General features: G+C 33.8%; 1 protein-coding gene and 2 long non-coding RNA genes across 7 annotated transcripts in view; all 3 read right to left on the bottom strand.

Moving 5' to 3' along the window:
• Positions 1-1051: 1051 nt before the first annotated feature.
• LOC141421234 (uncharacterized) lies at positions 1052-5815 on the bottom strand. Its single transcript, XR_012445862.1, has 3 exons — positions 4274-5815; positions 4005-4157; positions 1052-2952 (listed from the first exon to the last, which is right to left on the bottom strand). It is a non-coding gene; the product is annotated as an uncharacterized lncRNA (long non-coding RNA).
• A 2130-nt stretch (positions 5816-7945) lies between these two features.
• Positions 7946-19967, bottom strand: LOC141421232 (uncharacterized). 2 transcript variants are annotated; one of them, XR_012445859.1, is made up of 5 exons: positions 19863-19967; positions 17836-17928; positions 17008-17151; positions 9319-9451; positions 7946-7988 (listed from the first exon to the last, which is right to left on the bottom strand). It is a non-coding gene; the product is annotated as an uncharacterized lncRNA (long non-coding RNA). The 2 variants fall into 2 exon arrangements; XR_012445860.1 differs by having other exon boundaries at positions 9319-9448.
• Positions 19968-21009: 1042 nt separating this feature from the next.
• The window catches only part of LOC141410465 (inhibitor of Bruton tyrosine kinase-like), a 973048-nt gene continuing 967529 nt past the window's right edge, over positions 21010-26528 (bottom strand). For 2 of the 4 annotated variants that reach the window (XM_074066909.1, XM_074066908.1), the window contains 2 exons: positions 24646-24758; positions 21010-21328 (listed from right to left, as the gene is read on the bottom strand). In XM_074066909.1, coding sequence (XP_073923010.1) covers positions 21102-21328; positions 24646-24758 — 340 coding nt within the window. In that variant the 3' untranslated portion in view covers positions 21010-21101. The remainder of the gene's footprint in view (positions 21329-24645; positions 24759-26528) is intronic. The other 2 variants (XM_074066906.1, XM_074066907.1) reach the window with 2 other exon arrangements.

The following is a 26528-nucleotide window of genomic DNA, read 5'->3' as shown; positions in this document are numbered from 1 at the left end:
AAAGAATTGCAAAAGGCTTGCTGGGAATGGTGGTTCACAGCTGTATTCCTCACACTTGAAGGCTGAGGCAGGAGAACTGCAAGTGTGAGGCAAGCGTGAGCTACATAGAAGTTTTTTTAAGATGAACCTGCATCGCATAACAAAACCCTGACTCAGCAAAACAAAACAAAAAAGATATCTAAAAAAAATCAAACGTGAGGCCCAAGGGAGTGAATTTATGTACTTAAAAGACAGTTTTCCTAGTTTGGGGGGTACACTGGGCATCTGTTATTATGCCTGCTTTGAGACTGGCTATTTGTTCTATGAATTAGGAGTTTGTTCCTAGGGTTTGCTTAGTAGTATTTTATTGGATAGATGAACCAAAAAATAAAATTTTAAACAAGTCACCTGTTGATAAGCACTTAGGTGGCTTTCCAGGTTGAGACAATAATAAGTATTTTTAAAAATATAATTATATAATATAATTATACTTTATAATAATTTTTAATTAAAATTTTTTACAACAAAAACCACTAGCTATAGATGAGAAATTTGATATCTTGGATTTCATCAGAATTAAAAATTATGTTCTGTAAAATAATCCATTAAAAAAGCAAAAAAGAAAACCAAAGACTAACTGAAAATAATATGTAATCTATATATTTGACAAAATATTTACATTTATAATATATAAAGAACCCCCTAACATAAAAACCAAAGAGCCCAATAACAATGAGTAAATGATTTAAATAGATATTTCACAAAATAAAATACTGGTATGAATAATAAATATGAAAGTTATTTAACAAAAACAATCTATACAAGTTGAATCTTAATGAGATTCTTTTACATAATTAGTAGAATGGCTAATAAACAATTGAAAACCAAAACCAAAGCTACTACTCCTGCACAGGTAGGACAGGCAGAAAGCCTATGAGCTGCTGGTAGCAATGCAGTATGGTAGAACCATTTTGGAAAACAATTTGCAAGTTTCTTGTGAAGTTAAACATTCAGTTACCATATAACTGAGTAACTCTACTCTTCATCTACTCCCAAATGAAAACATGTCCACACAGAGCCTTGTACATGAATGTTCACTTACTTTACTTATTATTGTCCCAACCTGGAAGCCACCTAAGTGCTTATCAACAAGTGACTGGCTTAAAAAAATTTTTTGGGTTCATCTATCCAATAGACTACTACCCAACAAACCATAGGAACAAACTCCTAATTCATAGAACAAATAGCCAATCTCAAAAGCAGACAGAATAAAAGATGCCAGGCATAAGAGCTTACATCTTGCTATGTTTTTCCTGAACAGGTAAAACTAATCTATAGTGACAGAAATAAACTAAAGTAGGTTGATTGGGGTCAAAAGAAGGGATAGGATTGACTGCAAACCTTTGAGATAACATTGTAGTTGTGATGTTGGTGATGCTTTGACTTTTGTTAAAACTCATCCACTTAAAAGGGTTTCAAATTATTTTATGTAAATGTTACCTCAAAGCAAAATACTGAAAATGTTTTGAAATGTCATTCATATAAAGTTAAATAGTTCATAAAAAAATTTAATAAGATGCCCAGACTTAACAAAATATAGCACCTAGTTTATTTTCCTGAAATAAGCTATTTGAAAAAAACCTTTTTACTGAAAAAGCAAAGAAAATCGAAGTTTTGAGGTCTCCAAAATGTAAATTGTGAGTTGCAGTACTGCTCAAATAGACATTTGATGAGGAAGCGTTCAATATGGTTAGTTACTTCTCTGTAAAATGCTCTGCTTTGCAAAGGGGTTGAGATGCTGCAAGAAAATGGAAAGGCATTATTAAATGTAGCATATATTTGCCTTTCACCACTGATCTCAGTCATTGAAAAAGTATGTACAATTTAAAAATGACAACAATGTATTGTACAGAGCAAAAGATTCAATAACTTGGAATTAAGTCACTCTTTACACGTGAAACAAAATCATTAACAGGATAAGTGCGCAGGTAGTAAAAATTATGTGGAGTAAGGGTGGACTAAATAGAAAAGGCACTGAAATATCAGATCATGCTTCTGATAATTCTGGAAATACTCTTTATGTTTTCTATTTAAAATGGCAGAATTATAAATGGGACACACATATCCAAACCTCTGGAGAAAACAAAAGAAAAATAACATAATCCAAGTAGGAAAAGCCAGATGAGAAGGAAATACAGAAACATACAAAATAAAAAGTATAAAGTGTGTGAAGCATGTAAGAACCACAGTATTAGATGAAGCAATAATTCACAATGAGTTAAATTCTCCACGCACCATGTAAAATTATGTAACATACCCAAAGAAGCACTTTGAATTGAGAAGTAGCTGATTTATTTATTTTCCAGTATTTCATCTTAGAAAATGCACACCGAATAACTATGCAACAGCAAATGGTCAAGAAGAGGACGGAAGAGACAAGACCGTAGAAGAGACTTTAAGCAAATGTTCGTTATAAAATCTACAAGGATGTGGGTTGGACTTTCTCAGGAAATGACCCTACTGCACAGGAAGCTTCTTTCTCATTATGAAGGGTCTATCCAGAAGAGGCATTTCTCGTCAAAGGCATCTTTATTTTTCTTTGCATACCCAGAAGTGTGTACATCTATGTGTACTTGAAGACGTTTTCATCCATCTGTGGAGGAAGAGAGTAGAGTTTCTAAAAGTCAAAAAGCGTATCGGTAATCCTGGTAGCAAGTAAAGAAGTTCCTAATTACAGAACACCCAGACTTGATTTCTGCATCTATCAAAGAATAGATGCAGAATAGAATAGTCCTTACCTCATGTGTGGTAAGGACTGAATGTTAATTTATAGGAGGAATTTATAGACATGTAGAACAGTGCCTGGAAGAGAGAAAGCACAGTGCATTTGGTTTGCAATTCCAAAATCAATTAGTTTTAGCATTCCATCAACTATTAAAAAGTTAGCAGGCTTCAGATCACTATGAACAATGCCTCCAAAATAAAAAATCCATTATGAGACAATGTAAAATTTACAATCTGTAGTTGGTTCTTTGAGTTAGTCAACCCAATTAAATATCCCTTTCTCATAAGGTCTGTACTTTCTTAGCATGTGTTACATGCAAGGTACAATCTAAGTTTGCTGCTTTTAATGAGTCATTTAATCCTCAAAAACAATGCTAAGGAAATACCATTATTATCATCCCCACTTTCAGGTGAGGAAACTAAGGCAATGAGAGTTTAAGTAAACCATTCAAGGTCACAAGGCCTAAGTGACAATGTCATGAGTTGAGGGCAGGCAGTCTGGCTTCGATCTATCTTTAACCACTGTGGATCTCTCTCCAGTACAGAGCATTGTAAATTATACTGCCAGATGTAAAGACACTTCCTACAGCACTAATGGTAATCACTAATAAATTATCTTTTAACTTGTAAAGAAAACTTATTCAGGGGGAGATAAATTACAATCATCTAGATTAAAGAGTTTTGTTCTAAAGATAGGGGAAAGGCAGAGAAAGCTCTAAAATGAAAAAAAGAACATGTTAAAATAAAAGCCTGAGGCTAACAGTAATAAAATAAATCAACTTTCACAAAGGGCACATAATGCAAAATCACTAGGAGGAAGAGGGAAATAAACATCTCATATTTTTAGGATGATTGAGCCCAAAAGTCTCAGATATACTAAAATTCAAAATATTTGAAGATAAGGACCACAGACTACATTAATACTGAGAAAGATGCTTTTTTTCCATTACAAATGCAGGAATTTGAGTTCATGTACTATACCCTTTGGGTTAACAGTATTAAGAAATGGCTTCATTTCCTCATCTTTAAAAATACTTCCAATTATTTAGTTCACGTAGCTAAAGATACCAATAAATAATAAGTGTATTTTTCTGTGATGACATTAACAACAACTTTTTTTGGTAGTGCTAGGCTTTGAACTCAGGGCTTCATGCTTGCTAGGCAGGTGCTTTACTGCTTAAGCCAAGCCTATAGCCCTTAACAAATATTTTAACTTTACCCACAGGAAGAGATTTTAATACCATGTTGATGGATTGTGTGTACTGCTTCCAACATATTTTTCCAGTAACTCTTGCGTTCCCATGGATTGATGGATTTTTTTCTTTTTAAGCTAACTATTCAAGTCAGTATTTCCACATTCCATTACCATGTAGATATACTGGTCCATGATTTCACTGCAATTAAAACCAAACAAAACAACAAATAGCTAGGTTATATTAAGATTTACTTAACACTTACTTGAAGAACTATAGCAAAAAAAATTTTTTTTAATTGAAAAAAGAATTCTTACTAATCATAAAGTCGGATGATCTTATCACTGTGTTGTTGTAGTTTATTTAAATATGCTATTTCATTCCGGTACCTATCGATAGTTTGGTTATCTGCTTCTTCTAAGTTCACATACTTTTTTTTTTTTTTTTGATCCGTTGCCTGTACTTAGTGAAATCTAAGAAGAAAAGCTTTGCTATTGTGGCCCATTGGCTATACGGGGCAGGTAAATCCCTACAGAAGGGCAGAAGTACTTCCATCTATTTCTTTTTTTTTATTATTGTTTTATTATTCGTATGTGCATACAAGGCTTGGGTCATTTCTCCCCTATGCTAAGTTCACATACTTTATGGCATATATCTGTTTCTTCTCATTCAATACCTGAAATACCTATACAGTACGACAAAGAAGAAAGTTTAGAATGTACTATCTGTATACTATCACAATACTTCTAAACTTGTTAAGACAGAATTTTAGGCTGAGAAAATTCTGAAACAAATCCTGGGCCTACTTTGAATATAAAAGGAAAAAAATAATCATGATACAAGAATAACAGCCCACTTCCAATCACATATGTAAATTCAGTAACTCAAAGACATATAAACCACAAAACTTTCTATGTTAACACAAAAGAAAAACAATTTAAATTTGACATGTTCATAATACTCTTTTGGGTGCCTTAACCAGAAAAATTAACATACAGAAAAGCACATTCAAAAATGTTAAGGATGACTAAGGCTGTGATGAACAGAAAATTCACTTCATAGATGATGTTTTCCCACTGTGCCTGATGTTGACAAGCTCATCCATGTAACAGATAATATGCTATCAGTATATTTCGGTTGTGAAAAAAAGGACAGGTCCAATTTTCAAGAACAAGATGTTCTCATAAGTACATTGTCAGGATCTCTAATGTCAAGGTGAAATAGTTCTGGCTATAATGAACAGTCAATTTCTAAGAACAAAACATCAGAATGTGTCTAACTTTCACCAAACATGGAACAACAGTGCTCCTTCAAGACTTCATAAATTCAAATACAAAATGCCCATGTATGCAAGAAATACTGTATTCATTTATACCCTTTGACACATTGAAGCAAAGAGTCACTTAACCTTGACTACCCAGCAGATACAGGAAAGAAGTAAGGAGGAGGCTCATGGGCTAGAACTAAACTAATAAATAAGGTCTATCACAGACCCTTAAGTACAACTCAGTTACATTTCATCTTCAAGTATAAAACTCAAAATGAATGTTGTTGAGTTTACTTGGACACAGGAAAATTAGGAGATGGAATGTAAAACAGTGGTAGGGTAATAGATAGCAGAAAATAACAATGAAAGGGACAAAATGAATTTTAAAATAGCAGCACAAAGCCATTTTGTATAGGGTAAATTGCCTCACAAAGCTGAATGAATTCAGAGCACCGTTGTTGTGTGGTACAATACGACACTACTAACCCTTAACCTAATGATTATATTTTATGTGTATGCTGTTTAATAAGGTGTGAGGTAGTATATTCATTCAGTGAAACAGCTTTGTAGCCTAACAGTAAAATTTAAAGATTATAGATAATACTACACAAGTACATACACACATACAAATAAAACACACAAAACTTACAAAAGGCTAGAGGAAAGCACCTGCATTTGAATTCCAGCTCACTCCATCAGCAATCTAACTTTGGACACGTTTCTTAATTCTCAAAAATAAAATACTGTTAGTAATATCTACTGCACAGGGTTTGAAAAATGACAGAGATGACTGACATTTGCCCAGTATTCTACAGTGTGTCCATAGTATAGCAAATGTTTGCTATCATCATTAAAAACATTCAGGACAGAATAGACATTTTTAAACATTTAAAGTTGGATATATCAGAAAAACTTGAAGGATACTAGAGATAGAAATACACATACATATGATCTAAAATTTTTCAGTAAATGAAAACTTTCAACTTTTTGTATGCATATATTACCCCTCAAATATCGCTAACTTTGGCAAAACTCTTGCAATAAATAACCTCTATGGTCTTGACTGGGTAGCCTTTATTTTCTCACCACAGAGATGTCAGTTACTTTGGTTTATTTGGTTTTGGAGGTTTTCTTGAGATGGGTCTCATGTTGCCTGACCTTGAACTCCTGTGCTCAAATGATCCTGACTCAGCCTCCCAAGGACAGCGGCCAGTTAGTGTCAGAAATATGCTCTGTCAATTTCACAGGGAATTAATAAAGTAGAAATAGATTGGGTACACCAGTGTCTTGACCATCTTCATGAGCTCCATGACCATTCCAGATGTTCTTAATAAATATAGTGTAAGTTGGTAATAGCCTAAACTCACCCTCTTCTAAGGCATGCTGGTTTTTTACCTTCATAATTATTAAGTTGAATCATAATTTAATTGGACTCAGAAAATATGGGCCAGTATAGCTTTATCACTTGGCCCTTGATTTAAGTAAGCTTACAGCTTCAATATACTCCAAGGAAAAAAAAACACCACTAAAACAATTCTTCATCTCTGAAAACATGCCACTAAGTAACAAGTGTCAACACCCTCACATTACGGAACATAATCAAATAACTAATAAATATTAGCTAAAGAATGTCTCCAAAAGCAATTAAATCAGGTATTTAAATAAAATGATTCCTTTATTCCCATGACTGAAATTTGATACAAGGAGGAGAAAGGGAGTGTATAAATAAAATATTTATTGAAGATTGCTTTACATGGTAATGTACAGGCTTTATTTATTTTTTTGTATTCATTGGGTTTTTTGTGGTGCTAGAGATTATACCCAAATTGCACACATGCTAAGCACATGTTCTACCACTATCCATACAGTCTACATGCCTCATATAACCCAGACTAGCCTCAAACTTGCACTCCTCCTGCCTCAGCCTTCTAAGTACTGAGATTATAGATACATGCCATCAGGCAGACACTTACTTATATTTTGACAGTACGGGGTGTGAACTCAGGGCCTTATGCTTGCTATGCCGGTGCTCCATCACTTAAATCACATCCCCACCCTTTTTTGCCTTACTTATTTTTTGAATAGGGTCTCACATTTATTCGCCAGAGCTGGTCTGGATTGAGATCCTCCTATTCACACTTCCTACCCACCTGGGATGACAGGCGTATGCCACCATGCCCAGGTTTTATTGGTTGAAATGCATCTCACATACTTTTTGCCCAGGATGGCCTCAAACATTGATCCTCCTGATCTCCACCTCCCAAGTATCTAGGATTACAGGCACTTCCTTATTTTTAATAAATTAGTAAGATAGTCACAAGTAAGTCTAGTCATTATTAGCTGGCTTAGAAAACTATAGAAAAGCTTAAAATAAGTCCAGTAGCCTTTGTTTCATGTTACCCACAGCACAATTGCTGAGGGAGGCAGTTTATTCATTCAACTACTATTCTGTTGTATTCTGGATACCAGGGCTAGGATCACTGAGCAAATCAAACACTGCTATGTTCATGGAGCTCACATTCGTGTGTAGAGGGACAAAAGCAAATCAAATAAATATAAGAGCATGTTAAAAGGTATGCTACAGAGAAAAAGCAGATAGGGAAACGGAGAACACTGTGATTGGAAATTTGGGAGTTACAGTTTTAGAATGAGGTCAATGGAACCCTGACTGAGAAGATACTAGGGCAAAGATATGAGTGTGCTTGGAGGAAAATCAACTGTTGTAAGAAGGTGGAAAGTCATTCTTTACAACTGGAGTCCTAAAACTAGGAAAGAGTTTTTTTCTTAATTCAAAATATTGAAATTAAAGAAAACTCAAGATTCTGATCAAGTTTGCGTGTATTTTAAATGTTATTAACTTAACATGTGCCACATCAAACAGAACCTAAGTTAGTTTTCATAATTGATAGTTGATGTTTTAGTTTCACCAGATATTTTATTTGGGGAAATTCTTTCCGAAATTAATTTTTTGTCCCCAGACAAGAAATCTGTGCTAGCAAAATAAGTAAGACAGAATTTAAAATAGAAAGTTAGAGTAATTTTATAAGAATGAAGCCAAGGCAAGGTTCACCTTATTATGACTATCATTGAGTTTGAGTGCTTTTAAGCCATAATGTTCTATAATGGTCTGCTAGAAATATCTAGAAGCCAGTTACATCATTAAAGGAGTAAGGCCATTAAGCCCATATTATCTGTTCAGCACTCATTTATACTTTCTTTACCTTATTTGCTATTATAGCTTCAACATGAGAACAGTACTTGGCACAAAAGAGCTCTACAAATATTTATTAACAATAAATAATCTAGTATCACAAGAAATATCTATGTTATCATTTTAGTTAACAGCCATTCTTTAAAATTTCTACATGTAGTAAAATGAGGTGATATATAGCAAAATTGCATTAAAGAGGTTTTAAAAGAAGGTCAATTTTAACAGAGATCAATTACATTATGAAAATGAAAAGCCAAAGGCATCGTGAACTAAGTTATACCTTAAACCATTAATATAGCCACAAGTTGAAGGTCACAGTGTATCACTTTCCTTTAAGTTATTTTCGTTGACATGTCATTCATTTGCTTTTGCAACACCCCTTGTGTTTTCTGTTAATCAGCGCTGACTAATTTCCTCACTCACCCCCTCATTCTTATTCACTCAAGTCTGTCTTCTTTGAACACCTTCAGAACTATGTAAACCATACAACTAACCTCTTCCAGAAACTATCATGCTCCAACTAACACTTCCTATACTAAAATATTTATTCACTCTAAGAATGTTAACCTTCCTTTAAAATCTCTCTCAAGTAGAGAGGTATCCGTTTGGTAATACATGGTTATAAAGGCTCACATTCTTAGATGATTTATAGGTTTTAAATAGATTACAATATGACAGACTACATTCATAACAATCCTTAAAAATATTTATTATTGTAATCACCTTCCCTTTCACATTTTATAGATAAAACTGATGACGAGAAAAATTGTATCTTGCAAAGTCTGTAAAGTAACCCAACAGGATTCAATCACAGATCTATTTGGTCCCAAAGTTCATCTTATTTCTATTTCCCTACCCTGAGTTCTGAGCTAGGTGCCAATTACCAGCTCATGTATCATCCAAGGTATTCCTACTTGGTGTCTTAGAAATAGATTTGGGATCAATCCATTTAGGTACTGATATCGGTGGTGACTGCTTTGAAACTGAAAAGACAGGTTGCTCAGAGGTGTGTTTCTGCTAAAAGAAAATTTAAGATGTTATGACTTAAGAATTTTTAAGTTAGTCATCTGTGTAACATTTAATAAGCATAACCTTTCAGAACTAATAAACTAATAGAAATATGAAAACAAAAGCATACTAAAAAAGGTGGGCATATTTATTTTAGACTTTCAATAACTTTTTAGTATAATTATTTTACTCCAAACTCTTAAACCTAACACATTCTGCTCAAATTGATTACAAGCCCACAAAATTATATAACAAAATAGGACCTACCATCCCCCCCACCCATCAGGGCTATTTTAACAGAATTAAATTTTTATACCTTAGGAAAACGGGGGCTAAGGGTTTGTCTCAGTGGTAGCACACATGCTTAACATGATTGAGGACCTGGGTTCAATCCCCAGCAACAACAAAGTTGCTTTAATCAATAAAACTACATCCCCCCTCAAATGTAGCCAAATACTAATTACTTAGCAAAAACTGAAATGCAAATGCCTATCTGTGTGCCTCTCTCTCATAAGAGACACAGAACTTGTAAAAATTTCTCTCTTACAAATCCCAAATGATGGGTGAACATCCTCCATAGCAGGCATCAGCAGATTAGAGTTTGCAGGCTGAATCTGGCCTGTTGCCTATTTTTTTGAAGTTTTATTGGAATAAGGCCATGCCTATTTGTTTACATATGGTCTATAGCTGCTTTCATACTGTAATGGCAGAGTTGAAAAGTTACAACAGAAATCCCCTGGACTGCAAAGCCTAAGCCTTTCCAAAAAGTTTACCACGACGCCTTACGGCATCATGACCAAATAAAGAGCCGTGTCTTGCATGGAAACTTTCAGTAAATAAGGACTCTACTGTCCACACAGGTTCACTTCAATTTGAGGACAATTTTAGTTATTAAAAAGTATGAAATTAAATTGATTTCTCTATTACAATTTCAACCCATGCATTCTCACTATGCTCTCAAGAACCACAATGGATAAATCTCTTTCTACACTGAAGTCCTTTTAAGTATTGAAGATGGCTAATAAATCTCTTTCTGAATAATTTTCCTTTAAGACTTCTTCATGTGCATACCTTGGAATTAGTGGTGAGCATGTAATTAAGAAAATGTTTTAGAACATTACTGAGCAAGCACAAGTATGTGTGGACATATGTTTTCAATTCTCTTGACTAAAAATCTAGGAGTGGAATTAGTAGGTCGTATATAAACACTATGCTTACCCTTTTGAGGATTTGCCAGGCTGTGCTCCAAAATGACTACACTCACACTAACAGTGAATAAGCCTTTTAAAATTCTCCAGATCTTAACCAACACAGTTGTTATTGTCTCTTTAACTATAGCCATCCTTTCACACTCTTTGCTTTTTGAGTCCCTTTGCCAGCCTATTGGTTTTCAAATTCCAAAAGACAAAGAGGTACTTATTTAATTTGATCTATGATTCAACTTGTCAGGATCCACACCATCTACCATTTATTATCTACACCTGTTACTAAGCTCACTGGAAAATCTGCAAATGAGAAAGATGTCCACAGGACCATTTTAGGGGGTCTGAGAGGTGTAAAGAATTTTCATAGTAATCCCAAGATAGCATTTGCTTTCCTCACTTTTATTTTCTCATAAGTATATGCTAAAGTTTTCCAGATATTATATGACATATAATAAAATATAGTGAGTATAAAAGTGGATACAACAATCCAATCATCTGTTAAGCCAACCATTAAAGAGATTTTCAAAAATTGTAAGACAATATCACTTTTCTCACTATAATTATTTTGCTTAAAAAAACACTTATTTTTCAGAAGCATATTTATATTCATATGTAATACACTTGCCAGCTATTTTTAAATAAATTAACAAATACTTCATATGTCCTCGCTTTATTTTCTAATGTGGTGAACGAAACAAATATAATCCACATAAGCAAAAGTTCTTTAGAGTCCTCACTAATTAAGAGTGTAAAGAGGGTCTCAAGACCAACATATCTGATTCACTGAGCTAGAATGCAAGGCCTTTACTGACTTCCCAGCAAGCCACTGAAAAGAAATGGTGAGGAATGTGTGACCATGGATCATAGGTGTGACTCTTCCCGTGGCCTACCCCATCATTCCTTCTAAAAATGACCACTGAGCATGATCACTCAAATTCAAGGCATTATGTAGTCAGCATTTTTCTGTTTTTATCAATCAACATGACTGTAGGGAACAGAACTGTTAAACGCTTGGGACAGCATGGCACTGGTTCAGAGGTCAACACAGAGTTTTAAGTAAAGGACAATATCCTTAGGCATTACAGGCCGGCCATGTCTCCATTGCAAACTACTCAACTCTGCTGTTACGGTGCAAAAGCAGCCATGGATAAGTAAACCAATGGGTGTGCCAAAGTTCCAATAAAACTTTACACAAACAGGCTAGAAACTAGATTTGGACCATTTGGTCTGCCAACACTTGTACACATCTATTAACAATCTAGAAACAGTATTGAAAATAAAATTGAACCTGACATAATCTGACTTAACTAATAGCTGTTACTTATCGCTGTATTCTGAATGATTTTTAAAAATCTTTAAATAAACTATCTCTCTAAATATGGCACATAGGTATTAACAATAGAAAATATATAAGACAAACGTCAAAATTCAGACATGACAGCAACGTTGTACTTTAAGGGAAAACAAAGGTACCTCTGTATCAGTCTTTGGGGTTACATCTGGAATATGCCACTGATTTGAAAAAAGAATGTAAGAGGCTTTATTGATTTATATTGATTGCATGCTGAAATATTTTAATCATGTTGGAATAAAATATGTTAAAATATATTTCAATTTTTGGAATGTTTGCTTTTTAATTTTGCTAATATAGACAAACTTTTAATATGAAAAATAAAAACATATATGTGGTTTGTTCTGTATTTCTCCTGGACAATGCCAATATAAACATAACAAATAAAATGTGATACTAATTTTTATACTGACAGCTAATGGACATTCAATGATAAAATTGTGAAGAATTTATTTTTAGGAAATTATCTAAAGACAATTAAATTTTTGAAAAGTGAATTTAAAATTTTAACTTGTTTAGGTAATTTTGTTTATAGTTTTATGTACATTAATAGAGACTTTTAATTTTAATAGATCATTTTGAATATTTTAAAAGACAAATCACTTTTGGGGTGGGGCTGTGGCAAGTGGTAGAGCACTTGCCTTGCAAGCTTGAGGCCATCCTACTTGCAATACCACTGCCACATAAAAAAGAAAAAATTGCCTTAGTTCCTTTTGTTCCTCCCCATACTTCCCAGTACCAAAAACATGTATATATGTGCAGAATGATATTAATTTTATGTTTACTTTTAATTATTGCTGAAACATTCAAATTTTGTACTCTGTATAATTACAATCAATTTTTGATCTCTTAATTTATTAATGTTAATAGAGCACAAACTATGTGAAAATGTTTTTGTTGTTGGTTTTGGGGGTTTTTTGGTGGTAATGGAGTTTGAACTCACAGCTTTGGGCTTCCTAGGCAGGCATTCTACCACTTGAGCTTTATTTTACCACTTTTGGCTTTACTTATTTCTCAAGTATGGACTTGAGTTTATACTCAGGCCAGCCTAGACAAATACTCTTCCATTTACACTTCCTGAGTAGCGGGGATGGCAGGAAGGCACCACTATGCTCGGCTTTTTACTGGTTTAGACAGAGTCTTGTGAACTTCCTTTTACAGAGGCTGGCCTCAAACCAAGATCCTCCTGATCTCAGCCTCCCACGTAGTTGGGCATGAACCTCCACTCCTGGCTTGTTGTGGTTTTTAACATTTTTTTTGTTTGAGATGGGGTCTCACTAAGTAGCCCAGGCTGGCCTTAAACCCACCTCTGCCTCCCAAATGCTGGGATTACAGATATGTGCCACTACACCAACTTACTAAAATCTTAATTAATGCAGCATAATAAGTAATCTCTTTCTAATGAGAATAAGAACAATAAATCTATGCAATAAATCAAGTTATAACTTATAAATTATATACTTGCATATGATATTCATGCAAATATCAGTGGCATGATAACAAAATGTCTAAAGTATAAAATAATAATAAATTCAAATGCCTTATATTTTGCCAAATATTAGTAACATAAAACTGTAACTTTAAATATGCATCTTAATTTCTCATTATTGATGCACCATTTTTGCAGTAGGAGAACAGAGTATATTTTATTTTACATCTATTTATGCTGACATTTAAAATGTGGACCTCTATTTGTTCTCTTGCCCTGGAACTCTCAAATGTTAAGGGTCTGCCTTTTCGGATCATAAAGGAAACCCAAGGAGACTAGAAATGCAATAAACACGATATTCTTCATGGAATCGTATCCCATTCGAAACTTCCATGGCTTCTGGGGGTCCTTCAGAGCTGACAGTTTTTAATGGACTCTCAAGGTCTTTGTGAGCCTCAAGACTACACCACCGGCATGTATGCTTTCTCCCTGGCCTGAAAGGAAATGGATGAATCTAGGAAATAGGTGGGGAAGGGAATGAACCTGATGGTGTCCCTGCAAATGTGTTTCTCTACTTCTGCCCTTTCCAGAGTGAATTAAATAATCTGATTGAAAGTTGCTGAGACAAATCTAAAGCAAGCGCAAAGCTTCTGCAGTGTGTGCAATATGACAGCTGTGGTGCCAACTTTTGGTAGAAACTGGGTCAAAGGCTGGAGCAGGAAAAGTGATGCTCTTCAAAAGTTACATCTGCCAACCAAGCTGCGATTAAGTCTCTTGGAGAATCCAAAGAAAAGTTGAGAGCTGAGTTTACTAGATTGACTCGCATATTATTTTACAGTTCGTGAAAATGGACTAGAATAAAATACATCAATCCCACATAGATAAGTACTGTGAATTACACTATCTGTGGATAAGTTTCACTCATCTCTGGAAACTATTGACTATTTGCAATGACAGATCTGTAGAATTATGAATATCTTTCTACGAGAAACAAAAGTGGACTGAGAAGCAGTAGTCCAGAGTTCTAGTCTCAGTTTTGGTTTTTCCAGCCATATAACCTAGGGCAAGTCACTAAACTGATCTGGATTTGAATCTTCTACCTGAAAAATGATGAAAGAATTTGTGCTGCCTAGCTCATAAACTGCTGTGAGGGTCAAATAAAACTAAGTAAAAGCACCTTGACCATCATACAGTGGCTTGCAAATTTAAAATTTTGTCATTTTTGGTTTCACCGTATGATAGTTCCTTCAGGAAATTAGGACTAATTGTTATTATTTCCATTATGACTCTATGGCCCTACTTGATGATTAAATACTAAGATGCCTTTCTTTCTCAAGTGACCACAATTCAGAATGCTAAATCAAATCAAATATCAAAACTATTGAAGTACTATTGCAAAGAAACTTGCTTTTTTTGTAAAGTCTCATCAATTTCACCCACTAATACACCACTAAATTCCTGTTACTCTTTCCTTCTCTTTGGAAAAAATCAGGTGGTTTGTTTTCTTTAAGAGAAACATGTTGCCAAAATAAATTTTACCCGTTTCTACTTTTCTTCTGTTCTTCTCCACTCTGCACTTATCTACAGCATTGGTGGGGAAAGGGCCTCTTAGTTTTTCTCACCCTGGCTGTTTTTAGAGGACAGGAACCCTTATTGCCCACTTCTAAACCCCAGAGGCATCTGTGGATACTGACAGGACTAGTTGAGCTGCTGGACAGTCCCTAAACAACCTTGCCCTATCAGATAAAGCAGGAAGTGAACCTCTGACAGGTGTCTCAGTCACTGTCATGGGTGTCTGTGGTACAGGTGGAAATCTAATCAGACCTATATTGTGCAAAATTTCTGAATATTAGGGGTAAAGAAAAGGCTGTATAAGCTTCCAGGGGGAAAAAACAAAGGTAGAAAAAGAAAAATAAGGAGTAATGTAAAAAGAATTTGGAATCAAACAGTATTAAAATTCCCAAACACACCAGCAGAAAGAAAATGGAACAATTTCTCCAAATAGTTTCAAATCTAGAATGCTGTTTCAATGTAACTATTAGTCAAGAATAAAGATAAGAGCGAATAAAAACATTTGCATGGATTCAAGAACTCCAAAAATTTAGGTGCTGTACATTCTTTCCCAGAAAACTACTCAAGTTATACTACATTAAAACAAAGAGCAAACTAAATAGAAAAACACAGGACATGGAAACAAGACCTGACAACAGAGGAAAGCAAAGGAAATTTCCTACGTGATAATTAAGGAAAGCCTCAAGATGACATATACTCAAGCAGGCCTAGAAAAGACTGACAAGAGACCAAAGAACACAGAGCTCTAAGAAAGATGCTTCCAGGAGAACTGAAACTTCCTCATTTACTTTTTTGCCTTTAAATAAGGAAACTGCACAGCTAAATTTGATTACTAAGCCCAAAGCATCCTCATGTTCTGTTAGTTTTCTCAAATTACAGTAATATTTAATATCTTGACAACTGTCTCAAAAATTTTTTTCTTCTTGATCTTGTTCAGTGTTTAGAGAAAGTAACTCAGTGTTGCAACCAATGCACGATAAATCTTACAAAGATTTATGAGTTGTCACCAGAAATTAGCAGAGAACCTTGCATGTAGAAGGCACTTAACAAATACTGATGAACTTAAAATTTCCACTTAGCCCATTCTCTCAAGTTGCACCCTCTTTATCCTCTAATTGGGGTTTCCCATTCCTTGTTTCATTTTCTTTTTCAGTGATCATGCTTCGAATTTACTAGAGGTTCTGAAAGGTTCTGATTCAGTTCCACTGGTAACACTCACAATAAAATGAGTTGCTGTTCTCTTCAAAATAATTTACATTTTCAGTGGGAAGAATATTCCTTCTTACAAATAGATTAATGTGACATTAGAAACACCAAAGGAATTCACCAAACTAAGGACAGCTACAAATACCCTCCTCAGTCCTTGTGAGAGAAAGAGGGTTCTTTTTATTTCTTCCTTACCCTTCAGTCTATCCATCAACTGCTCTTCTGGACTCAGTTTCCAGATATTCTGAGTTGCAAACAAAATGGAACTGTTTTCTTACCCTTTGGAGGTTACTCCTACTAATGCTGCCACTGTGGGGTGAATTATGATGGAGAAAACTTATGTGACACAATGTTAAGTAACACCTCTTCAAAAAGTACAAAAAGGTTTGATTTTAACCATGTGAAGATACTTACGGTACATGCAGAAAAATAGAGAGATTAATGTACTAAAAGTAAAGTGTCCTTTTATGAAATTTACTGTAACACATTTTATTTCTTATTAAGAAGTGAAAAGGTAAAATTATTTTAAACCACTTTGGCAAGGGAAGTTGCAGAATATGAAGAAGATACTATACCCACATATGAAAAATCCACATTTGGAAGCAATGGTTTATAATGTTAATACAGCCAAAATTAAGGGAAAAAAAGTTCTTGTTCCTCAAATTCCAATGTTTAACTTAAAAGAAAAGGGGGAAAAGAAATATTTGAAAATATTTTAGGTAGGGGAGAAACTCAGGAGCCCAAAACAACCTTAAAAGCTAACATCAAGACCTACAATGATTTAGTAAAAATAAGAGCATACCATGCATTCGCTGGTTTGGGTAACTTTGAAGGAGTAGTTAAAACTGTTTCCATGCTATTCATTCCTGAATTGCTTTCTTTGGTAGGCAATGCAATCATTTTTCATTGCTTCTGAGAAAGTTTAACTCCATGGGAAATCATTTTTCTAAAAATTATTAAATTAAACCAATTAGTTCACTGGTTTCACTGTGAAAATATTAGATTAATTAAATATTAGTTTAATGTGAAAATATTAGATTAATTAAATATTAGTTTAAAATATTAGATTAAACCAATTAGTTCACTGGTTTCACTGATTCTGAGAAAGTTTATTTTATGAAAAATCATTTTACTCTAAATAAAATTAAACCAATTAACATCATTTTATGCTTAATGAAGGTTACAGATGATATATTCTATTTATTGTGATTTTACAATTTTTGGATTACAATGTTAAGTTTCAATAATGATAATTATCAGTTTATACTATAAGTGAACAAGTAATTGCTATATATGAACCCTCCTACATATAATACTTTTCCAGGGGAATTTGCACCACAAGGCTTAAATCTTGAGGGTTTTTTTTAGAAATAGCCAGCAATGATCATTTTAGAGGTAAGTTTCTAACATGTAATACTGTGTTCAATAAGAACTGATCTACAAACTCGACTCAATCTTTAGCACATATTTAAAAATAATATTATAAAGATTAAGTATCCTATAAAAAGGTTTAGAGCTATTACATTAAAATGCAGAAAATGACAGCAAAGATACAACAGATCTTTCCAATTCTTCATGGCAGAAATATAATACCATATGATCTTTTCTTTTTTGATTTTTTTTAACCAACCCTAAATTTGACTTTGGTGTAGCTCCACATTTTTTTCTACTTTCTTCTGTTTCCATGATGGTTCTGAGATCCACAACAGGAGGACTAACAGGACTAAAAGACATAAAAAAAATTTTACCAAGCATTCAGTTTATCTATCAAGCCCAACCTCAAACTTAACTGAAACGGTAAATGATATGTAAGATTTATGATGAAAGTATACTTTAGATTTGTCAGCTGCAGCCAACACAAAAAGGATATTTTGCACATCATCTCTTTTTTCTTATGTGCACAGAATCTATTTGGTATACCTATGAATTTCTGCAATAATTCACTGGCCAGAAATAGTTCACAATGGTACCCACCTAACTCTATGTCTAGACCAAGCATTCCTAATTTGAAAATCCAAAATCTTAAATGTTCTAGAATTGGAAATTTTCAAGTTCATACTTCATCTTAGCCAAAAGGACAAGAAGCAATCAAAAAGGATATTTTAAGTGAAAGCTGCTATTATATATGCATACATAATTTCAACTTAAGTGCATCTAAATTCATAAAGTATAAATCTGGAATTCTAAAACATAAATAAAAAGTCAAACAATAGTAGATTCTTAGGTTGCCTAAATTAGGCAAAAGAACTCACTAAAGTTCTAATTAAATTCTTATTCTTTGGAATGAATAAAAGTTGAAAATTCTTTCCTTTCTATTTTTTTTTTACAACTTACTACTATCTAGTAGTAACAAAAACCAGAGATTTATCAGAAAATTTGAGGAGTGCTGAACAATATTGGATACCCACCAGAGGGAGTTGCATCATAAGAAAAGAATCCTACAATCTTTAGATATAGTTTATCTAAATGAAATTTATGATATACCTAAAAATAAATCATATTATTGCATATGAAAGGGCAACCTGTTTACTTCATTTTCTTTCAATAAGAACTTCTAATCACTACTCCTGCTAGGTAATACTTCAGAGTGAATGTAGAAATGTTTGTGTATATACTGAAAATACCGATCATATTGCTAAACACTGTTAGTAGACACTGTACTGAAATTGATAGCCAACCTATATTGGTTGGCTTTATACCAAGGTATTCTTTAAACATGTTTAATAAGCTATTCTAACATTAGCAATTAAAAGACAGTTTCTAAGTGTTCCCACAAATTATGTATGTTCCAATTTCTTTACTTAGAACAGCAAAAGTGAGACTAACCTATGAACAGCCTTTAGATTATGAAACATAATCTTTGTTCCAACTGCAAAAGACAGCATTTTTCAAATGAATTACATAAACAGTCCAAATGACAATAACAAGTCAGTTAACAAGTCAATTAGCAGCAAGCCTGTAACCTCAAATATCTATCACTTTATTTTGGTGGGACTGGGGTTTGAACTCAGGGCTTCACACTTGCAAAGCTGGCACTCTACAGCTTGAGCCGCATGTCTAGCCATTCTCTTCTGCTTATTTCAGGGTCTCACAAACTATCTGCCTGGACTAACCTTGAACTTCAATCCTCCCCATCTCAGCCTTCCAAGTAGGTAATATTACAAGGGTGAGCCACAGGCACCTGGCTTGTACCACTTCTTTATAGGGAAAACACTAAAAACCTTTCTTTCTAGCTTTTTATTTTTCAAATAAACAGTACATTAAGAACACCAGAATGTCTTTCTTCAAACTAACTATAGCCTAGTACCTAACATTAATCTACCTTTCCCATCCTCACCTGTACCAAGGGGGGAGTTTTAACTAATGCATCAACTACAAAAAAATTGCTGCTGTAAGTCACATATATATAGACTTAAATATATACTTACATGTAAGTAAAAATAAAATATTTGCTACTATTTACTGGTGTTAATACAAACATTAATTTTGCCCCAGGGGGAACATGCCTATCATAATTGATCAGCAATTTTTATATGTATAGATAATTTTCCGTGTATCAGACTAATATTTAATGTGCTTCACTAAAATTTTTCATTTGACTAAAAGTAGATGGCAATTTCTTAGAAAGAGAGATACAAAACAAAATGCAAATCCTACCTTAAAGAGCCAGCAACCCAACTGGAAGAGCTTGTATTATCAATTCTGTTGCTGGGAATGGGCTGTGGAGCAGATATTTTATGTGTTGGTGATTTTTCCCGTGGTTTAAAATCTTCCCTAGAATACGTAGGAGGTGTACCATTAATATATGATTAATTTTCCCCTGTGGGAAGGAAAAACAAATTTAAAGAGTCAGTAATAGTAGGTGCACACTTTAGTCACTAATATACAGTAGATACTTAATAAATATTAAAAATCCTATGGTGATAAAATCACCTAGCATTTTCAATACGTGCTCTTCTATAGTTTATTGCTTTAAGTACAGAGAATGAGGGAGAGAGATTATTATGGGAAATGCGTTTGCATATTAAATTTATATTTACACAAATATTAAATAAAATGTTTTAAATGAAAGTTGTACATGTAAGATATGATGCAGTTATTTTTAAATTAATATTCATGACTTCAGATAGACCACAAAATGGAAGTTTGGTATAAATGTCCTATAATTCACCGAATATAATTAAAGTATTCTGAATAAAATTAAAGTCAAGTAATTCTGACAATTCAAAGGGGACCCTAAAACTATTTCTGTTATAATGGGTCAAAAATGTTATTAAAATGGCATTTCCACTGTCAGGATCATATTCTATTAATGCAAAACATTCACAATATGCCTCCGACCTTCCTTTAAGCCTCAATTTTCTTCCAGACCAACATTATGAGAATTAACAATTGCCCCCCAAACTTCTTTACAGTAAAAACACCATGGAGCCTAGAACACTGTGGAATTTCCTATCTTTTAGATTAACAACTGTGGAATGAGATGTTAAGGATGCCCCTCTCAGAGTTAACCACAATAGTAATCGTACAGCTTAAAGTTAATAGTGCTAGACTAGAAGAACTCAATCGTTCTACCTCATTCTGCTCCAGTTAACATCATGAAAGAAAGACCCTTCGCAGAATTTGAAATTTGGCTTACTTTCAAAATCATTTTTGTTGGACAAATTTTATCTGGTATTAACTGAATTTCTCAAAATATATTTCAGTAATTTAACTACAAATGTTTTTCTCAATATGTCTTCATAGTTTTAAAGATTAGAAAGGTTAGAAGTAATATTTATAAAGGGTTCAAAACTGTGCCATTAAAAGATCCAAAACTAGAAAAACTATACAAATTTGAAAAAAGTAACGCTGTATATATTAGTTTATGTCCTCATAAACCAATAAGAGACTGTTTCAAAATATAATGTAAAGGGTAAACTGCCTACTAATCTGAAAACTAAAGGTAAGGAAACAGTGCTTTTTAAAACAAACCTCAATCTTATCTAGAAGAAATCCTGTTGTGAAGTCAGGGGACTGTAACTCTCTAGGACTACCCACTCCTACATAGCTTCCTTCAGAGTCTGATGTAAATAATTCTGGAAGAGATTCCACAGAATTGGCTTTACCAGACTTTAACAAATCTAAAAAGTGAAATTTAAAAAAGGAAACTTTAAACATGTAAGCATTAAATATACATGCATTACAGTCAGTGAAACCAAATAGAAAGCAAAAAGCAACTTCCATTTATCCAGATTTAATAATACTTAAAGTATATTCACTATACCAAAATCTTACAATCAAGCTAAGTGAAGAGATAGTAGTTTAAGCGAAAAACAGAGTATAAAGCAATTATTCATTGAACCTAAGGAACACAGTTTTTTGGGGATTTGCTTTGTAAATGATTATATTTTTTCCCCCATAAAAGATAAAAAGGAAGAAGAAAAATAATAAATTCTGTTCTTTTCCTTTCCTTTTCTCATTTGTCTCCCTCTGTAGAAATCTATAACCTCATACAAAAGTGCACTGGCTCCATTTTGTGTTACAGGAAACAATGTGTGTCCTTAGCGCCTCTTATTTAGCCAGCACGTTGGCCTAGATAGAGTCCTACAGAAGCCAATGGTAGCCTGTTTGAGAGTTGATGGTTTGTTTTGTTTTCTTTCTGTAAAATTCTGCCAAGTAAGATATTTTTAATTAGCTTGCCATGTGAAGTAAAAGAGTTGTTATATGTGTATGTCATTTTCTTCTGTTACTTAGGCAGCCTAAATGCCTGCCTAGGTCACATCTGGTTCCAAGGTCATTAGCACAGTAGTCATTTTACATATAGACCATAAAGTAAACATTTGCTTAATTTCAGATGGTCATTTTCATTCATTTCAAATTTCTTGCAATGTAGATGAAGCGTCAAACTTTATATTTGAGTTGTAAAAGTTGTACAATTGATTTAAAAATAAATAAAACATCTCTTGTACCTTCAAACAAGTGTTATTCCCTTTAAGTAAACCACTATGACATGCTATATGATTCTTCTGCTATTATTACTAAGTTACAGTTTGATAATAACATTCAAACCTTTTCCAAGCTATTATTTCAATAATTTTGGCAAATTTTCATCTAAGAGATTACATTTAATGAGTGAAATGCTTTCAAAAGCCAATCAGAGTAAATTTAAGAGAATCACATGGATTCAGAATCACATGGAATCAGAGCCAACCATTATTTTTGGTCAAAAACACTTTCATAGAATCATGTGTGTAATTTTAAGGATCAACACGTATGTTAAGCATGTTAAGCTTTCACACACTGACTTTAGTCAAATTTGCCTCATACTCAGTTTTCTTTTTTATTTTCCAAAACTAGGTCTCCTTGTCCCCAGTTAATGATCTGCTTTAACCACAGAATGTATGATATACCAGGAAGAACATGGAACTCGAATCAAGAGTAAATCCAATTTCTTTTTGTCACTGCCTTAAATCACTTAAATTTTCTGATATTGTTTCTTTGTATCTAAAGACATAAATTATTTCTTTACTATTGTCTATCTCTGCTCTGAAATTCTATCACATTTAGTAATAATAACTTTATCTAAAACAAATCAAATACCTGCTTTTTCCATAAATGATTTAAGTAACTAGAAAATCACTAGTTTCATCACCATCTATCCATTTATGCTTCTGCCCATTAATCTTCTCTTAAGGGCTAGAAGTAACTCTTTCAGTACGGGGAATATGAGATCACAGAATTTTATATTTGGAACTGTCCTAAGACATGTCCTTCAAATTTACTGGCTCTCCTGACTTCTATCTTCAGTACTTCATAAATCAATTTAGGTGTATTATCTATTCTTGTATCTTTTATGTTATTTAAATCAGTCGTTCTTTACATTATTCCCTTGAACTTTATAAGACATGATAAATATCTGATTTGTAATAGCTAATTAAAGAGACAGAATAAAATTCGTTCTCTACCTTGTATAATAGCTATTTTTTCCCATGGACACAAAACAATGTAGAACTGTATGGAACTGACTGACTATGAAAGTATTTCTGATAGAAATTGTTCCAGGCTGTGTTCTTACTGCTCTGGACAGATGCACCTGCCAGTTGCAAAAACTAAAACCATACTGTACTCTCACTATTTTATTACCATATGTTATGTTTTGCCTAAAAAAAAAAACTATGAAAACTTTAGATAGTTTAACATAGACCAGACAAATGCAGAATTTGGGATAATCTATAATACAACCAGTCTAAATTTTTGAAAACTACAATACAAAACAAAAAGGTGTGCAGGATACTGTTCTAGCTAAGAAACAATAAGCAAAGGCAGTGCTAATCTTGACAGAATATTAGATTGTTAAAGATTAAAACAAAAAAGGCTCTAAAAACATTTTTGAATAATTAGGGAAATCTGGATACAGAATACTAGGTAATATTAATGAATTATGTTAATTGTCTTAAATATGACAACAGCATTGTGGTTGTACAGAAGAACATTCCTATTCTTGGGAGATTTGTATTGAAGTATTGAGAGAAAACATCATTTCTGCAATTTATTCTGAACAGATCAGGTTTTTTTGAAAGTCTGTATTAATACATAATACAGACTGTCCATAGGTGTGTGTACATGTAGGTGTTCATGGTATTTTTTTCATCTTTTTAGTAAATTAAAGAATTTGAGAAAAACTATATGAGCTTTATATTCAAACAGGCTCATATAATGCCTATATGTAAAATATGGTATATGCTACTACAAGATTCTCTCTTTACCCAATAAATGACATTTTGATTGGAGCACTGACATACTTGAATTCAATCAACATAATCACATTATCTTTGTCATATTTTGCCCACTTCTAACACTTTATACCAATGGACAGAGTAGTCTTTCTAAAAACATAAATTTTATCCAGTTATAACCTGTTTTAAAAACTAATCAACAGTCATCCATAGACTTTAGAATACGATCCAAATTCCTTTGATCTTCCATAATTTGACTGTACTCAGCCTATCTTCACCTGCACACATCCTCTGCAGTGAGCCGTGCTATATTATGTGCATCAGGGATGTTCAGTGTATTTTACTGCCTCTGGCTTGAGAACACGCCACCCCTTTGCTTAGTAATGTCTACCTGCCTCCTTTTCTTGGCTAACTTCTTTTTATTGTTCAAGATCCACTCTGAGTTTCACTTTCCTCTACGAAGAGATCTTTGATCTCAGACTAGTTGAGGGACCTCTTTTGTGCTGCCAGAGAAAACTTCAACCAGAGACTTATCACAAAACACTGCCATTTTCCATAGCCTTTATACAAACAACTTTCCATTTTAGTAGTTCCAGCAGACAGCATAAAATAGTATTTAATAATGTTAAGTAAATTTAACATTAATGTTAAATGAATTTGATAATGAATAGAAACATCAAAGATTAGAACTGGAAATACATGCTAAAACACCTTCCACTAACCTGTAGATGGGGGACTCTGAATAATACCTGAAAGATTATAACCTCCAGAGCCATCAGAACGTTTACGTGTCTTCTTTTTAGCTTTTGTTTTTGCCTTCTTAAACATAGTTTCCCTAGGAAACAGCAAACCTTAAAGTGTTAAGTTAGAAATGAAACAGCAGAAGAACTATGCATTTCAATCAACAGAATATAGTATTTTAGTCAAACAGAAACCATAAGGATAAGCAAGCTCAAGTTGCATTCATCTATACAGACTTGAGCAAATTATGTAACGTCACTAGGCCTAAGTGTAATTTAGTACTTGTTCTAATCCTAGCATTTCTGTGAAAGCTGAAAACAAGATAGTATAAAAGAAAATACTTTGGAGAGTAAAACATTCACTGCTACCATAGTAGCCATTGAAGAGAAGCAGTATTGGCTCTGCACTACTACTGTTTAAGCTGTGGCCCTAAACAAGAGCTACAAAATGACCAACAACACGAGCAGGCCAGACACAGCCATCTTCACCAACCACACCAAGTTCCTAAAGACTTGATCCAAGAATTATGTACCATGTTTACCGAGGAAAAGGTAAGGACACATATTTATATCAAGAAGAAGTGAGGAGAGCTGAAAAATGTTCTGGCTACCGTGAAGAAAACTGTTCTCAACACCAAGCCCTAGTTCCCTCTCTGCATAATAAAACCTTTATTAAAAAAAGTAAAACATTGAACATTATTTGGGTATACGCTGTTATTAACTATCAGCGTCAACTAGACATATTTGACAACTTTTAAAACATTTCAGAGAATGCTTAACTCCTTATTAATCAGGACAGGGAAAATAAAATAGCTGTGAGGGTCACAACTATCTTTATTTTACCTTAATGTTACAGATCTCATTATATATTTCATCCACTTAGGCAGTCCAGCTGTGAAAACTATTATTTTATAGTAGTTAATGAATTATTTACATCAATGTTAAAAATTTTATTGTAATTTCAACAATATATGCTATATATCTAAGATAGTAGATATGTCTAACTTCCAATATGCCAAATGCTACCAAATGCCAGAAAAAAGAATTTTAAGGGCCAGGCATGGTAGCTCATACCTGTAGTTCTAACTACTCAGGAGGCGGAGATTGAGTAGATCATAGTTGGAGACCAGCTCAGGCAAAAAGTTAGCAAGCCCCTATCTCAAACAATAGTTGGGGATGATGATGCACACCTGTCATCTCAGCTTTACAGGAAGCACAAACAGGAGGACTGCCATCGGGGTAAAAACACAAGACCCTATCCTGAAAATAAAGCAAAAAGGGCCAGGAGCATGATTCAAGTGGTAGAATGCCTGCCTAGCAAGTATGAGGCCCTGAGTTCAATCCCCCAATACCACAAAGAAAGAAAAACAAATGAATTAATTAAAAATAATACTTCTCAAATTGAAGAAGGCTTTTTCAGTGAAGTACACATTTGGTTACATGTAATAAATGTATTACCCAAAGATTTCACTTTAATAGGTATTTATCAAGCAGAAAGAATGCAATTCCATAACCAGTTGATAAGGAAGTCTTAAAACACTGACTAGAAATTCTATGCAGAGCCTTGTCAAATGGTCAGCAACGATGGGGACAGAAGTGCTCCAAAGTGGAGCCATGAGAGATGATTGGTTCACAAGGGCTCTAAACTCATTAGTGGGTTAATACATACTTCATAACTTAAAGGACTACTCAGAAGTTGGGCGTTAATTGGATAAAGCAGGTAACTGAAGCATTTAAAGACTATATTTTGTCTACTGGGCTTCCTGGCCACCATGAGGTAAGCCGCTCTGCTCTGGCACACCTTCCCAGCCATGATGACTAAATGCAATGGAGCCAGCCAGCCATGGACTGAGATCTCTGAAACC

The sequence above is a fragment of the Castor canadensis genome, chromosome 3, assembly GCF_047511655.1.
Source record: "Castor canadensis chromosome 3, mCasCan1.hap1v2, whole genome shotgun sequence".
Lineage (NCBI taxonomy): Eukaryota > Metazoa > Chordata > Mammalia > Rodentia > Castoridae > Castor > Castor canadensis.
Note: the sequence above shows the minus strand (reverse complement) of the source record. Positions and strands in the feature narration are given on the sequence as shown.